Genomic DNA, 18,378 nt, shown 5'->3' with positions numbered 1-18,378 from the left:
CTGCTGGGTGGCATTGAAGTCCAAATGATTACGGTAAATAGGCTATCCTGTCATCTATAATACTTGGCTAACTAACTAACTAACTAACTAACCATCACGCCGTTTCCCCGCAGGGGTAGGCAGAGAGGACGGACCGCCAAACAACTCGGTCTTGGCACACACTCCTTGCCTCATTCACATTCATACATCGTCTCATACATACTCTTCTATTATTCTGACTCTTGACATGGCCCGACTCGAGTATCTGATTCACTTGATCGTGCCATGTCTTCCTCGGGCGTCCCCGACTTCTGCTACCATTCACATTTGCATCATATATCCTCCTTACACTCCTATCTTCGCTCATTCGCTCTACATGCCCAAACCATCTAAGCGTCCCTTTCTTAATCTTACTCATTACGCTTACATCAGCCTTGCACTCTTTGCGGATCTCCACATTCCTCACACGATCAAACATGGTTTTACCACACATACGCCTCAGGGATCTCATTTCAACAGCATTTAATCTACTTTCATCCTTTCTTTGCCAGTTCCATGCCTCACTTCCATACATCAAGGTAGGTACCAGCACTCCGTTGTGGACTGCTAACTTCGCTTCTTTGGACAATTTTTTGTTAGCGCCTACGGCGTTTAGTCCTCCATTAACGGAATTACCTGCATTTACCCTTCTTTCGATATCTCTGTCAGCCTTCCCATCTCTCGTAAACATACTTCCTAAATACACAAACTCATCCACCTGCTCCAAGTATTCCCCATTCACAATTATATTGCACACTGTTTTCGTACTCTCTCTTTCAAACACCATTACTTTAGACTTACTTACATTCATCATTAACTCATTCTTCATGCATACTTCGTTCATCCTAGACACGAGAGACTGTAGATCATCTATACTATTAGCAATCAGCACCGCATCATCAGCATACAACAGGCAACATACTTTCAAATTATTCAAATTCGCGCCCAATCCCACCTCTTTCAATTCTTGCATACAATTATCCATGTATAGATTGAATAACCACGGTGACATTACGCAGCCTTGTTTAACACCTTTTGTGATATCAAACCACCCCGTAAAACCACCGTTTACCCTAACACATGCAACGCTTCCCTCATACAGAGACGCAATTGCCTGAATCAGATTCGTATTCACTCCATACTTGGACAACACCTTCCATAGCTTTTTCCTGTCGACTCGGTCGTATGCTTTTTGTAAATCTACAAAGGCACAGAAAAGTTTCTGGTTTTTTGCCAGAAACTTCTCAGTGAGCATACGCAATGAGAATATCTGGTCCATGCACCCCCTTCCACTCATGAAAGCACCTTGCACATCCCATATTTTATCCTTTGTTTCCTTTCTTACTCTTTCAATCAAAATTCTACCATACAGCTTGCCAACTGAACTAAGCAGGCTAATAGCCCTATGATTCCCACATTCCATACGTGACCCTTTACCTTTGTATAATGGCATGATCACAGCCCTTCTCCAATCTAAAGGCGTGTAACCTTCCTTTAAACATTGGTTAAAAAGATTGCACAACCATGTGAGAATTACACGGCTACCTCCTTTAAAATATTCAGCAGCAATATTGTCAAACCCAACAGCCTTACCATTCTTCATACATTTAATCGAGCTTTCTATCTCATCCATGCTAATTTCGGTAACATTCACTCCATCGTCATTCATATCTGATTCGCCACTGGAATCACTGTCATTCACTTCGCTTTCGAAGACTTCCTCGAAATAATTCATCCATCTCTCTTTTATTTTTTCCTCATTCGTCAACATTTTTCCATCTTTTGATTTTATCACTTTCATGCTTCCGTTTTCTGGGCCACTCCGGGACCTTTTGACACTTCTTTCCAAAACAACTTAATGTTTTCTTGGAAATGGTTTGTCATTTTCATTCCTTCTTCCTCTTCCAGGCGTTTCTTTCGTTCTTTCACTCCAACTCTTACTTTTTTCTTACATTCCTTATATACTTCTTTCGCTCGATACTTCTCTTCGCTGGAAGCACTGCCAGCCGCAATCAGACACAACCATGCTTTCTTCTTTTCTGAGACCAGTGCTTTAATCTCATCATCCCACCATGCATCACCTTTCTTCCTACCTTGCGTACTTATTCCACAAACCTCCCTAGCAGATTCACAAAGACACACTTTTATGTGGTTCCATGTTTCGTCTATGCTTAGACCATCCATTTCCTTCGCATTCAATCTTATCTCTGCACAATTCACATACTTACTTCTCACATTATCGTTTTGCAGTTTTTCTATTTTGACTCTTGTCGGAGCTGGTACCGTTTTCACTTTAGAGCGCCAACCGCGAAAGAGGTTTACTCTCGACACTACAAGAAAGTGGTCAGTTTCGACCTCAGCCCCTCTGAAAACTCTTGTGTCCTCGGTAACAGCTCTCAACCTAGAGTCAATTACTACAAAATCAATAATTGACCTCTCATTTCCTCTTTCCCACGTATATTGGTGGATACCTTTATGATCGAGGAAAGTATTCGACACAAACAGGTTCCACTCTAAACATACTTCAAGCATTCTGTTCCCGTTGTCATTCGTTCTTTTATCCCCAAACATACCTAAGACCGAATCAAATCCGTCACGTCTAATTCCCACCCACCCATTCAAATCGCCTGCCATTATAATCCTTTCGTTCATATTTTTTAGTCTCATTACAACATTCACACCAGTCCAAAAATCATCTTTCACTTCATCGCTTTCAGAATTAACAGGGGCGTAGCAAATAACAAGAAACACCCTTGTCAAACCGATTTTAAATCTGATCCACATTATTCTCGGACTTACACATTCATACTGCAACATACATTCAATCATTCTGGGAGACAGTAGCGCTGCAACACCTTGACAAGCCCTCTCCGTATCTGGTCTCCCAGACCAAATGACGAGCCTATCATTATGCTGCATTGTACCGCTACCTTTTTTCATACTCTCTGTTATACAAAGTACGTCCAAACATTTGCTCACCATAGTATCACACAGTTCGTTCATCTTTCTTTCCATTCCTCCTCTAATGTTCCATGTACCAATTCGACATTGATCACGTTCCGTCCTCCTCTTTGCGCCACCGAAGGGTTGGCGATGTGATGGATAGCGAACCTCATCGACATCTTTGTCGGCCATTCCCTTCCAAGTACTACTTAAACATCTTAATTATACAACTTATCATATCGTTACACACGTTAATACTTGGCGCTATGAACAAAAACAAATTTCACTTCGTTGCCTTCAGTTAACCTGGCAGATTCGGTTCCTTTGGATTTTTTGTACTCGGAATGAATTTAGCACTACAACCGGTACTTACTACCTCACTGCTTTAGTGACAGACAGAAACTAGATTATTTTCAGCGGAAACCGAAAACGAATTTCGGCTTGTTCTAGTTTTGGCCGAAACCGTAATCGAAACTTAATTAAATAAGTAAAAAATATTATGCTTACGCTGAAATCATTGTTAAATTTGCAAGAGTTCATTTAATTAAGTGCACAATTAAATAAAATTAATACATTGGTTTTCGACGATTTTTTGTTTAATTTTAAGGACATTGCAATTACTACACATAAAAAATGTGTTTAATATTTGTCACAAGGTTATCACGTTATCAGCGTGTATTTGGTATATGTATACCAAATGGTTTTCAAATGGTACATTGGTTTTCTTTTCACGCTTTTTAATTCGTTATGTTCTTCAACGTACGTTACAGGTGATTTGATGTTGAGAATTACAGATATACCTACTAAAGATTTCAGAACTATTCGCGAAGCCCTTCGTGGTATTGGGTAAGTCTCACGACTAGCAAGTCGGAAGTCGCGGGTTCAAATCCTCGCAAGCAAATTTTCCTTTTATTAATTTCTGTTATTTCACGCTCATTTAAAATAATATATAGTATATTCTCTACACCTTCCAAGAGTGGAAGATTCTCTCAGTAACGCCCTAGTGTAAGACCACCATTCAGAATTGAAACGTTGCGTGAAATAGCTTTGGCCGTGTTTGGTCATCAGATATAAATAGCCAGGTACTTCGCGACCTTCCTCCTTCTCATTTCCTTCCCCTCCCCGAAACCTTCACCATCACAACATACCCCAATTGGGGTGTCTATATTCTCACTGGCTCCAGACGGTTGGTAGCAGTTTGGACTCTTGTGCGGATTTACATAAAAATAAACATAAAAAAAAAACAGATCAGTCTAGTCTTTTATACTTTTTTATGTCAGACGATAGCAATACAATAACTCATTTTTTAATTTAAGTGATAAACTTCGACAAAAATAAATAATATAAAAAAATTACAAACTTTGAATTCGGCTAATTTTTTGCCGCGTAACAAACAAATGAATCGGCAGTTACCAACAAACTGTAAAAAATTGTGGAACTTTTTTTGGCAATTTGAATTCCATCCCGAGCCGTTAATTTTTCCAGAATTTCGAAAAAAAATATCTATTTAATGCAACTCTTCGTTTCAATATCGTTTGATTGTTAATCCATCAATCTACGTTTTCGATGACGAGCATCCAGTAAGTACAGAATTGAATGGTTTTATCAAGATTGTATCGATATATGAAGCGTGCCTTTGATAGTTTTTGTAATTTTGTCAGGGGTTTCTTTGGTGTTTGTTGTAAGACTGGGTGTATTTTTGTTACTACCAAAAGTCCCCGACCGCAACTTTTCTTCACACTATTGATCTTTTTAAAGCGCCCGTTGCCATAAATACAAAGAACAACTGCCATACCAAATGTTCCTTCGCTTCAATTAGTTTTTTTCACTTTGCCCGTATTATTTCTATTGGAAGTTTCGTATATTCACAGAATCCCAAGGTCGTCAGCTGAGTTCCAATAAGCTACACGCGGCAAACTTAGATATACTCTCCGCTGACCGCTTGATTTAATTTTATTTTTTATTTCCAGTCGGCTTTTACATGTATTTTAAGAACAGAATATACCAAGTGAGCTGTCGAAAATTATACACAAAAATTTTAATTCGTGAAACAACAGTAAACTGATAAACTGAAAATGAAACAATATTAGTATAACATGAAACAATAAAATAATTTTTTTTTGAAACTAGAACAATACTACATATAAGACAAATCACTAAAACTAGATTACCAACGCTACTATAATTTGCAGGATTCAACAATGGACTCGATAAATATATTAATAGTACCCCCAAACTTGTTGCTCAGATAATGCATCCTATAGGTTAGTGAAGGTGTCTGATAGTTGCTTGTGTATGTATTGCAGAATAATGTTACATTTTGTCTTGTGTTCCTAGTGGGCACATGGAATTTAATAGTGGAAAAGATGGCAGGGCTGTCAATTAAGATGTTAATAACTCTGTGCCACACAATAAGGTCTGAAATAATTTTACTGTCAAACAGCGTTATTAGATGCAATTGATGAACTAGTATCACGATATTTTATATGATCGGTATAAATCTGTTCTAAAGAGCTATTCAAATAGATACTAAATACTCGGCGCCGAGACTAATGTGTGACTGTGGGTTTCTAGATTAAAATACTAATTAAGAGGAAGCTACAAGCCAAAAATGTGTAAATTCTTGGTATATTGTATGTAATAGATATTAAAATCGCTTGACAAACGCAGTCTAAAAACGTTCGATTTCAAGCCAAAAATTGGTTTTTATTTATTTTGTAAATTATTTTACAAGAAAGCAAAAAAGTTAATCAAATGAAACTGTCACAAATAATCTTAGCCATAATTCAGTATTTTTTTTTAAAATGTTTCCTTTACGCGTTCATACATTTCAATTGAAAAAATGTTTTTTTTTGATAGACATTTAAATTTTTTATTGAGTAATTTATTTTATTATTTGTATTCTACTCTTTATATAGTATAACCTTCAATTTATCTAATGCATATTTTTTGGTATTTATAATGTACACCAATTCGTTATAAAGATAGAAGCTAAAGAAGCGAAGCTTAATGCAAAATAGTGATCCTTAATTACCGAACATTTTTATACCCTTTTTCATTCCCCGGGCAAAGTATACAAATATTCATCAGAAGTATTTTTAGTTAAACTTATCATTATCATTCCACTTGTACTTAACCTCTCAGTTCTCTGGAGTACTGAGAGTACATTTCTTAAAGATGCTGTCAGAAAGTTGGAGAATTTGTGTGTATTTCCGCTTCTCAATAAAATCCAAATAAATGCGATTTATTTATTTATTTATTTATTAACTGGACAATTTGTATAGCGCCGCTTTTGTGAGATATCACCTCAGGGGCATTTCTGAACATATCTGAAAACTAAAATCTGTTTTGAAATGAGCTTTCAAATTTTATTTTTACAAATAAATGCATCATTTTTGATGTATTAAATTTTTAAAAACAAACAAAAAAGTTTAAAAAATGGCTTACCTTACTTGTTTCGTTTAAACACTGAACCAAAATTACTGATAACGAAAAAAACACATATTTTATTAGACGAAAGTATTATAAACATTACTTCCACCTCACTTTTTGTCGTTTCATATAAAAATAATTAATAAAAAATTCACAAATTTTCATAATTTTTACTCAAATTGTGGTCCGACCCTTTGGTTTCATAGAGGTGTATATTTTAATTCTTATATAGTTAACTTCTAGATTTGAATATAAAGCGGGGTTTTGTGTCTTTCTAACATCGTTTACATCATATTTCTAACCATGCCAGTAAGGGAGATACAACGATTTCTATGAGATCATATGAGCTGTTCCAAAATGCGAACAAATTGACTACGGTGATACCTGTTTAAACCAAACAAATTAGCCTGAGAAGTTAAGATTCTTATAACGAGAAACTTATAAAATAATAAGGTTTTTTTGAAACACACTTTGTCACGGAATTAAATGTAAAAGTTCACGCCAAGTTAGATTTCGTCCTGTAATGTTTGTGAATCACGGTCACATCCAACTCTTTTAAAGTTTAAGTCAATTGTCAACTTTTCCTTCAATAAAAGTTTAAAGTGCGTGGGATTCCGTGACTTCTGAATAAAACACGAACGGAAAACTGTCTGAATGGGAAGTAACTTTTATTAAGGGAAATTATTTTAAAACGGGAAAGGTCGATTCAGTAAAATCAATTCCCTGACGCCAACTAAACTGGAAACAAGACAGATTTCAAGAAATTGTCATCGAGAATTCATATCTGGCCACCCAATGTCAAAGTACGATTTATTTGGTACTTGAAAATATTGCGATTGAAAAAATGATCGGGTTTATCCTATTTGTAGTTTCGATTTCAAGTAAAAAAAAGTGTCCTTGCCAAAGTGATTCTAATTTAAAATTTATTTCAACTGCCAATTATTAGTATTATTGAATTTTATATCAACCGGTTACCGAATGTGTATTTTATATAGTGACAGTAGCAGACTGAGGCTGATACTAGCAGTGAAGAACTGTATGTAGGTAACTTCACCCTCTAGCGTTTTATGGGCGACAAACGTAAAAAGTACTCGGTAAAATTGCTCTCCTGTGCACACTCTCGCCGCTTCCATAAAAAACAAGGATGGCTTAAATTGCCTGGCGTTAATAAAACTATTATGTGAACGGGGCTTAAAACCTTTTCTTGGACTAGCAAAAAAATCACAAACTATCTAAACTCATTAGGTAGGTACTGGCCAAATCATATTTATTTACGATATTGTGCAAAAACTGTAGGAACCGTACCCCCGTTATCGAGTTCCATAAATTGAATAAATAATGTTCAGGTTGAGGTCGCCAGCTTTTGTGCGTATGAATTTTCCCTGGCGAACGATAAAATCTGTTGTGCCCATTTATAGTACTCCTACCCATTTCTAGTGGAAAAGTTTCGGAAAATTGTACTCTTGTCGGGTTTTCTACCAATTGCCTGTGGAATGACGTACGTAACTGCCTACGCATAGAAGATTTATTTGGTAATTTGATCTCTTTCGCAAGTGCGTGTGACGGCAACTCTACGTAATGGCTGTATAAGTTATTTTCCAAATAATTTTATTGTCTATGTTGAATTCCTTATGTGGTTTCGATAATTGGATTAATTTGTAATGCCGCGTCCAGACGTGCGCAATGCAACGTGCAATGCTCATATGCAGTTCAATGCGAATTTGTCGTTTGGACGGCAATAGGAACATGCAATGCAATTTTCGTGTGGCGTTCGCGCTGATCTGTCGCTTGTCGATTTTTGATGCAAACACAAAGGCATTAGCATGGTGTTCGCAGTGCCCATTTGGACGGTATTCGTGACGATTGTGATGTGTGGACGTTTATCATATGGATCGAATAACAGTCACAGTTCGACGGAGAAAAATGATCCTGTTAAAAAAGTGACAGCATGACAATATCCTGGAAAATTAGCCATTCGGATTATATCGAGAGCACGTATTCTTTTCGTTATACATATCATGACGGAATGCGACAATATCAGTATGTAAATGTTAGTATTTGTATGAACACGTGTTTCGCCGTCCTCATAAAACATTCGCTTTTGACTGATACTTTTGTTAGGAATTCTTTCAATTCATTCATTATAGCCATGCAGTCACATTTTTAACAGGAAAACGAATAATTTAACCATATTTGGATCAGTAAATTTTCTCCGCGTCGTATCAAGAAAAGCCTTTGAATATGCCTTTCAGCTACACACGGATCAGCACGAACAGCTACAGGATTCGCGTCGAGATACGTACCTACACAATTTGCGTTTCATTGCATGATTACATTGCATGTTGCATTTCGATGACAATGCATTTTGTGACAATGCATTTTATCAATATTTGGTGGCAATCACGAACACACAAGCGGACATACACGCATTTTTCTGAAATTCAATGACATGACACTTGTGACAACAGTTAATATGCGTAATTAATGTTGGTCTTATACAATCCGGATTTGGCTCGGTTAGTAGAGTTTAAGTGACTCGCTCGTTGATAATAGTTGCATTGATCTAGAAATTCTAATTCTAGAAAAAACTGCAAATTTCACGTCACCTTTCTTTAGTGAATTTTTTACCTAATCGAATAAATAATCTTTTTATTACCTGTTTGCATTCTTATTTTAGCTTAACGACGTAGGTTTTATGTAATTTTAGTCATTAATGTCATTACCTATCCGCAACCGGTTAATAGCCCAGTCAATGAAGGTTTTGTGTCGGAACTAATTCCCCGGAAGCTGAATTTTTCACAGATGTTAGAAGACCTTTAGACATGTATTTTTACAAAAGTCCCCGACTTTCCCCCTTGTGCTTCCTTCCCCACCCCCTCTTGAATATATTTTTCAAAGCCTTTCGGAATACGCTAATATCTCCTTAATGGTTTTATAAAATCAGATTATTTATTTTTTGTTTAGTTTTTAATTAGTTATTCTAAAAAATTGTATTCTTTCATTTTTGCGAGAAAAGCTATACAATCTCTACAATTTATTAGTAAAGGAAAAATATCAGTTTTTAAAATAGTATTTCAGAATATATTTCCACATAACTTTTTTCTGAGCCTGTTAACGAAAAAAAATAAATCAACAAAACTTGTAGACAATATTTTTAGCTATAAAATAGTGTATATAATGATGGGTTTCAACTTATAATAAGGCACGTAGGCTGTTAATAAGGAGCACGGCGCGCGGCGGCTCGAGCGCGCAGCGGTTCGCGGCGCAGCGTGAAATTACAAAAACCTAAGGAAAGTAATGATTAATTCATGTTTTTTTTTTTTTATAACAAATTCGTCTAACTTTGAAGAGTTTTATTGTTATTTGCCAGTTTTAGTTCGGAGGGGAGGGGGGTAATATAAATATTTTCCCCTGCCCAATGAAGCGCTTTCATTATCCACCAACCGCCGTGCCCCGGTCTGGCTAAACAGTCATATTGTGTTGTATGATTGTTTGTTACTTATTATTTAAATGAAGTTATCTGGGAAATTTATGGGAATTAGTTTACGCGTCCTCAACAGTAACTCACATGCTCCATCGACATGAATATTCTCGGGCAAACAGAGCCTACACTTTAACAGCAGCGTCTCTTGTCCACGTAATGAGAGAAGAATACCGAGATATTGATGGGAAATTAAGACAAATAGAAAATATGTATCAAGATTTAGTTACGTGGAAAAAAGATATGGAGGAGGTTAATAATGATGACAATCTAAGAGACGATTCCATATACTGAAGCAAGTGAAGACAGGATTAAGGAATCATCGAGTAGGACTGCCAAGTTGTGGCTTTACCTTCTACATTGCATCGACCTCATGCTTAGATTTATATTTGCCGAGAAGTCTGGGAATCGGAAAATGCACCTAAATACTATTGTTGATATGCTTCCATTTTTCCACCCGGCAGGACATTTACCATACGCAAAATCAGCACATATGTACGCTCAAAGTATGTTGCAACTCGAATCAAGAATAACTAAAGAAGAATATAAACTATTCACTGAAAATGGGTACTTTACAATAAGAAGAATCGACAGATATTGGTCCGGTACGTGGACGGACATGATCATCGAGCAGTGTCTCATGCGACCAATGAAGTCAGTAGGAGGTTTGACACTGGTGCGCGGAATCACTGACAGCGCTTTGTCAAAGTGGAAACTTGGAACCACTTACTACGTGAAAGTGCAAGAGAGCATTAAAGAATTCATCGGTATAAAATTTAATTTTACTGAACAGCATGTTGAGCTGCGCGAATCACGGAAGAAAAGGAATGAGCTAGATATAGGAAAATGTACATCATGGCTAAGACAGCACAGCCCGTTCACCAAGCTCTCGGGGGAGCTGGTGTCTTTATCTTAAGGGTTTATTTCAGATAATAGTGTCAATTGTGATAACGCTTATGAGGTGGGCCTGGTAGCTATGTAAAAAATGAAAGGATTTAATTTTGGAGATATACGACTAAAAAGAAAAGACATGGTGACTACCCAGCAAGATTCAAATCCGCAACTGTTAGGACGAGACAAGTTGCAGTAAACCCCCAGCAGCTATTTAACAGAATACTGTGCATTAGTGATAGTCTTAGCAAGCTTTAGACCTATTTAGGCTATGAATTGGCTTCAAGAACCCTTCTATTTTTGATGAAGTCTTCCTTCGTAAAGGAACAAAATCATGTATGGCGAAAGTATTTAGCGAAAGTATTCATGACGAAGTTGACTTGGAAAATGCTGCAATAGTCATCGATGGGGGATACCTCCTACACTCTGTTGTTTGGCAAACTTAAACTACTTACGGAGACATCATTAAATCATACTCACGTTTCGTCCAAACTAAATTTGGCAAACATTCTATTGTCGTTTTCAATGGATACCCTGAAGAACCAACTGTAAAATATGAAGAGCAAAGACGAAGGTCGGCTAACAACTCATCGTGCGATATTGAATTAAACTTTACTACACGTTGTTTGACTAAGAAGGAAGCTTTCTTATCTAATAAGAAAAACAACAAAAATAATGATTGAAGCACTGTGTCATAAATTTAGTGAATCTGGTTTGAAAACAGTCACGGCCGCAGGTGATGCCGATATTGACATTGTACTAACCGGCATCGAACAACTCAACATCTTCTCAAAAGTGATTGTTGTTGGCACGGATAGTGATCTTTTGGTATTACTTGTAAGTCTTGCTCCTGAAGGAAAATCTATTTTTTTCTGTAAAGATGTTGGTGGAAAGGCCCCTTCAAGAACTTTATACATCATAGAGAAACCTATAATGTTACATAAAGATATTCGAAAACACATGCTATTTACCCATGCCATTACGGGCTGTGATACGACCCCATCTTTATATGGGTTAGGAAAGATAAAAGCTGCTAACATGATGAAAAACAATCCCGAAGCAAAACGCGCAGCTGAGGCATTTCTGGAAAAAGATGCGACTGAAGAGAACTTGTTGCAAAATGGAGAAAAATTCGCTCTCGCCATGTATGGTCTTGGTAGCTACTCTAATTGAAACGAAACTCGATTCTATAAGTTTACCAGACTAACGACAAAATCAGCTATTTAAATCTAAATTTGACTTGGCAAAACTACCACCGACTTCAGAATCGTGTCATCAACATTTGTTGAGAGTTTATTTGCAAGTACAGTTTTGGTTAGGAAACAAACTAAACCCTATAAACTGGGGATGGAGGTATGAAAATGTAAATGAAAATGGTGGAAAGAAGAAATTTTTGAAACCATTTGCTCTTGATGACCTTCTTTCTCTGGTGTCCTGTTCCTGCAAGTCTGGATATGAAAATTACTGTGGCTGCAGAAAATCTGGATTTACCTGCTCTGCCATGTGCTACAACCATAACGGATTATCATGTCTGAACACACCCCAGTATGACGAATAAATGGAAGACTCTCTTTACTAGAAAATTATTTGAATATTTGCCTAATTTCGTCATAGATAATATTGATAAGTATATAATATAATTTACAAACCGTTTTGTCATTATAATATTTTTTGAGGTATATTTTAAGAAGCTTGTTTGAAAGTAAACCATTTTAGATCTATGCACTATTTTAAGTGATTTGTTGTTTCGGTATTTTATTGTTGATAGGTGGACATAATAAAACAAGTGAGAATTTCCACAAAAGATTTTTTAGAACTTCGCCATAACATAAGGTCTGCAATATTTTAATGTTGTGAAAGGGTAGTCCCAAGCTGTTGTTGGTATTTTTGGCTTATTTCACATAACTGTATTTAAATAATAAGTAACAAACAATCATACAACACAATATGACTGTTTAGCCAGACCGGGGCACGGCGGTTGGTGGATAATGAAAGCGCTTCATTGGGCAGGGGAAAATATTTATATTACCCCCCTCCCCTCCGAACTAAAACTGGTAAATAACAATAAAACTCTTCAAAGTTAGACGAATTTGTTATAAAAAAAAAAAACATGAATTAATCATTACTTTCCTTAGGTTTTTGTAATTTCACGCTGCGCCGCGAACCGCTGCGCGCTCGAGCCGCCGCGCGCCGTGCTCCTTATTAACAGCCTACGTGCCTTATTATAAGTTGAAACCCATCATTATATACACTATTTTATAGCTAAAAATATTGTCTACAAGTTTTGTTGATTTATTTTTTTTCGTTAACAGGCTCAGAAAAAAGTTATGTGGAAATATATTCTGAAATACTATTTTAAAAACTGATATTTTTCCTTTACTTATAAATTGTAGAGATTGTATAGCTTTTCTCGCAAAAATGAAAGAATACAATTTTTTAGAATAACTAAATAAAAACTAAAAAAAAAAAATAATCTGATTTTATAAAACCATTAAGGAGATATTAGCGTATTCCGAAAGGCTTTGAAAAATATATTCAAGAGGGGGTGGGGAAGGAAGCACAAGGGGGAAAGTCGGGGACTTTTGTAAAAATACATGTCTAAAGGTCTTCTAACATCTGTGAAAAATTCAGCTTTCGGGGAATTAGTTCCGACATTGGGTCTTTTTTTCCCTTCATTGACTGGGCTATAAGGTTTGCCGGAAGATACTGGTGTCGGTCACGAACGAGACGGTGTGACCGTGAAATTTGCTTTTGACGGTCTATTACATTGTGCGCTGGTCTGCTAGTGTTATGTAAGGTTACCTGGAATAAATTAACTCTGGCGGTGACTAGGTACGTACTCCACCTGTACAAATGGAGACACACGTTGTTTCGCGTTTCGATTGGTGAAAATAAATCAGCTTATTTACAGGAGAGATGTTTGTCTGTGTATTAGGATTGAAGAACTAATAAATTGAAACACCTAATTAGATAAGTACTGTATACGAGCTGAATGTCACAGAGAGACTCGTTGTCGATGACAATTCGCAACAATTTTAATGGCAGTGAAAATATACGCATTTCTCTAATATTGGATGACATTACAGTAGTTAATATGCAAAATAAATGTCGGTTCTACTCAATCGGGATTTGGCTAAGTTGTTAGCGTGGTTAAGTTCTGTCCCTGGGGAGGAAGGTTTAATCCTCAGTCAAACCAAAAAAGTTGTATATTTTTAAATACATGTATTAAAAAACTTGTCTTTAAAAATTGTTATTTTCGCGTCTTGCCTAGTTAGTAGTCCATTTGTTTTACCTTTACTCTGAGAGATTAATATTTTCACAATTTCCAAATATAAAACATAAAGAGATCGAGCCTAATATTACATAAGCACATGAGATTATAGAAATAATGCTAATCAATAACATAAAACAACAATAGGCCTTTTGTGATATTTTGTTCGGCTTCATGATGAAGTTATGAACATTGTTTCTCTTCTTATTTAAATAGTTGATCCAACATTAAAGTCATGCGAACTAGCCGTTTATGTGGCTTCAGCATCAAAGAACATAAAATATTCATTAGTGTCATAGTCGACCTTTCCTACAGACAGGTCAGGTGTAATTTTCGATTTCAATTAATAAAAGTCACTCCAGAGGCGCGCATTCCCTATAGCGACATAGGTAAGCACTGCCTATCCTACCTTACTTGCATAAAACCATAAATAATATTAAAATTTGTAAACTTATTCCAGGAAACCAATCTAAACTTTCAAAAATACGCGCGAAGTTCCAGCAACGAATCATAGCGAGCATCGCGCATCGCGCACAGTGCCGATTGCTTGCTATAGCGTGTCAAAAGCAGAAACGAATTATGCCAAATGTCGATCACGTAGGAGCATTTATTGTTATTTTATAGTACACATAATGTATGTGTTTGCTGTGGGCGCTTTCAAAAGATGAATCCATATTTGTAAATCTTTTCATAACAAATTTCGAAGCCTAGCAAACATAACCATCAGTGCCATCTGTCGGAATCTCTATGAAGTATTACAACTATGCTAATGAAATAATGATTAATAATATTATGTATTGGCTTTCTGAATATTGTCCGTGTTTAAGAATGGCTAAGCAGCTTAGCCATTCTTGGAGAAACGTTGCACGAAAAGAGTATTTGTCCATGGTATATATTTTTTCAATTAATTCGTTGTTATTCCTTTTGCCTACCCTAATACAAAACTCTGCACGCCACTGAGTCTCGCTATAAATAGAAGCTACAATAGCCGACGTAATAATCGATAGAACAAAATCATCATTATTCAATTGGCCTAACGCCTAGCCGCCTCAGATCGAAATATTTTAGTTTGCAGCTCATCAAGAAGCACGCAAAGCCAATCATAAGGACTAAAGCGCTGGCTACACTTTCACGAGTTTGCCTGTGTTTGTTTTGTGTCGATAAGTCCGTGTGCATAGACAGCAAGACTGTAAGCCGTTTGCGCAATCGTCGATTTGATTTCGACGTACAAACCAATGTTCTTAAGCTATGTTCAGTGTTTTTATGAAGACGACTTCTACCGTAATAAGGTCTGTGCAAACTTACTTCGTACCGCTTGTGTCCACCACAGTGTCCCGTATTTTTGTACAAACTATACCGCACAAGCACGACGCTGCCGTGTAGCCAAGGCTTAACACCTACAGTTAAGTAGGTAACTAGTGCCAGTGGAAATGACAAGACAGTAAGTTGATTTATGATTCTCAATAATATAATAAATTGATTCATAAAAACAGATCTCTTAAAACATTCCTACATTCATATAAACAAATGATAGGTCCGCCACGTTGACACAATTCATTCGAAATAGTGTTTTAAAATTGCTGGACAATCTTTTAGAATATATTATCCCGAGAAAGACATGGCACGATCAAGTGGATCAGATACTCGAGTAGGGCCATGTCAAGAGTCAGAATAATAGAAAAGTATGTATGAGACGATGTATGAATGTGAATGAGGCAAGAAGTGTGTGCCAAGACCGAGTTGTTTGGAGGTCCGTCCTCTCTGCCTACCCCTGCGGGGAAACGATGTGATGGTTAGTTATTTAGACTTTTTTTTCTCCGCAGAAAAACTTATTACTCTCAGTATTTCGATGGTGAAAAAAACATTTAGATTCGAATTGTTGCTTGAAATGACTTTAGCCGTGTTTGGTGACCAGATCCGTGTAGTGAGATACCTCCAAATCTTCTCCCCCATCTCCTTCACCTATCCACTCCCTCCAACCTCTAAACATACCCCGTTGGGTACCTATGCCATAGTCCCGCGGGATCTGGGCAGTTGTGATATAAAAGTTGAATTTATCGTTAAAAAAAAATGGTCGCCGCAGCCCGCTACTACCTGCAGCCAAGTGTTGCCCGACGCGTCGGGTTACATATTATGGTGTTGAATTTCAGCTCTTAATTTATTGTGGAAAACGAATATTTCGAATACTGTCAGGGTGCGTGTTGCTCGAAAAGTTTGCTACAAAAAAAACATTTTGTAAAAATACGTCCAGTTTTAATTAGGTTATGTGGAATTGAATGTTGTTTCGTATTGTGATATTGTGTTTATGGGTGGTTTATAACTTATCGACTAACAACGTAGATATTATATAATATTGTTGGGAATGGAATAAGCCTCCGAACGAGGTATTTTCGTATTTGAAAACTCGCCCCAAGGTCAGAGGTAATTTTTTCTGTAAACGAACCCGAGTAAATTTCACGAAGGTTATAAATAAGCCGGGAATACACATGCCTGTAGCTGGCACACTTGCATGCAAGCTCCTTGCACATGCCAGCTACTATCATGTGTATACGCTAACTTGCATGCCTGTACCTGCCTTGCAAGTAGATTGCACAACATTTGATTTACTGGCATGCAAGTTGAGGGAGGGGACGAGGGGGGCTATGAAACCGGCATGTGTGAACGTCGCGACAGGTACGGGCATGCCAGTAGCTCAGTCTCATTAAATTAGCCACATATTGTACTGCCAATTGCAATACGATGATATTTAATTCACTTCGAATGTTTTCCATTGCCAAAAAGCTTGAGACTACTCAGTCTCAGAGTGATTTGAGACACGTACTGTCTAGTGACTGGCATGTGTATACGTCTTGCAAATACAGGCATGCAAGGACGCAACTTGCATGCAAGTTTAACTTGCATGTGTATTCTCATTGCGCCAGTAACTTGTACATGCCATTAACATGCATGCAAGCTACTGTTCCATTTTACAGGCATGTGTATCGCCGCCTTTATGGTCATTTCATTTCAAAATATGAGGTTTTTAATTTCATCCTTTCGAATTTCACTTTCGTTTTCGGTAATGAATGAACACAAATCTTGGAATCGGAAATCAACCCACTTCCCGACATCCGATCGAGCTGAAACTCAGCAGATAGAATCGTTGTCGATGACAATGCATTCTATAAACTTTTCGTGTCAATCACGTACCCACACGCAGACATATACCTACGAATTTTTCTGAAATCGGACGAAATTATAATTTAGTGTAAGTTAATTAATATAAGAAATAAATGTCAGTCCTATCCCGGTCCCTGGTAAGGAAGTTTCAACCCTCAGCCGAACCATTTTCAATATATTTTTTAAGTTTTAAATGACATTTTAAACATAGACGGTTGATTTTTTTAAATTTATTTCAAGAATAATTAGAGTAGGTACATACTATGACAAAAGATTAATCTGACAGGCAAAGCGGCGTATTCGTAAACAATTTCAAATTATAATTTTTCGAACCAATAATTTCTGATATTAATTTTTCTCCGTATGCACGAAGTAAGCTCAATTTTTCCCTACTTTTAGTAAAATTGACCAATCCTTTTCAAATATCGACAGTGCCTCGCTTGGGCCCATTGGCCAAACTGGACATTTCTTGTTTACCCACCCCTGACCCAAATCTGTATTGAATGCGCAATTTGTTACTATGCAGGGTGCATCAGCATTTTGAACCCGAAAAATTTTAACCAGCGATTACTGAACATATTTTGTAAAAAAATTGTGTATGTAATTTTGTTGTCCGATGATAATTAATAAAAATAAAAAGAAAAAATATCATCGTTCCATCAGAAATGTACATACAAATGGACAGAGTGCGTATCACGTTATCTGTTGCGACCTGCGGCAGTGTGATGAGTGATCTAATCTTTTAGTGATACATGATTTTTAGTGCTGTATGATGATTTAAAAACGAAAAATTAAGATGTTATTTCTTATTTTCTAGTGGCTCTCAAACCAACTTGAGCAATGGCGGTGCGGGCGGCGTGCTAATCCGCAAGGTTCCCAACGACGATGGCAAACCCAAGCGCACCCAGCTCACGCAGCTGCCCTCACGCCCGCCCGTGGACATCCGCTTCTGCGACCTCTCCTACTCGGTGTCCGAGGGCCGCAAGCGCGGCTACAAGACCATCCTCAAGGGGGTCAACGGTACCTTCCGCGCCGGCACGCTCACCGCCATCCTTGGACCCTCGGGCGCCGGCAAGAGCACCCTGGTTAATATCTTGGCAGGATACAGGTGAGTTTATAATAATTGTTATTGCTTATATTTTAATTGCTGCTATCCTCGTAAATCAGTTTACTGAATTTATTT

General features: G+C 37.2%; 1 protein-coding gene across 1 annotated transcript in view; it reads left to right on the top strand.

Annotated features, from left to right (window-relative positions):
- Window positions 1-18,378, top strand: part of LOC149420854 (ATP-binding cassette sub-family G member 4-like) — a 116,316-nt gene that overhangs the window by 85,569 nt on the left and 12,369 nt on the right. Inside the window, exon 3 of the mRNA XM_089635581.1 lies at window positions 18,013-18,303. Coding sequence (XP_089491707.1) covers window positions 18,013-18,303 — 291 coding nt within the window. The remainder of the gene's footprint in view (window positions 1-18,012; window positions 18,304-18,378) is intronic.

This window comes from Hesperophylax consimilis, chromosome 9, assembly GCF_061612785.1.
Source record: "Hesperophylax consimilis isolate HC1 chromosome 9, BYU_Hcon_1.0, whole genome shotgun sequence".
Taxonomy (NCBI): Eukaryota; Metazoa; Arthropoda; class Insecta; order Trichoptera; family Limnephilidae; genus Hesperophylax; species Hesperophylax consimilis.
This window is presented reverse-complemented; position numbering and strand designations above follow the sequence as displayed.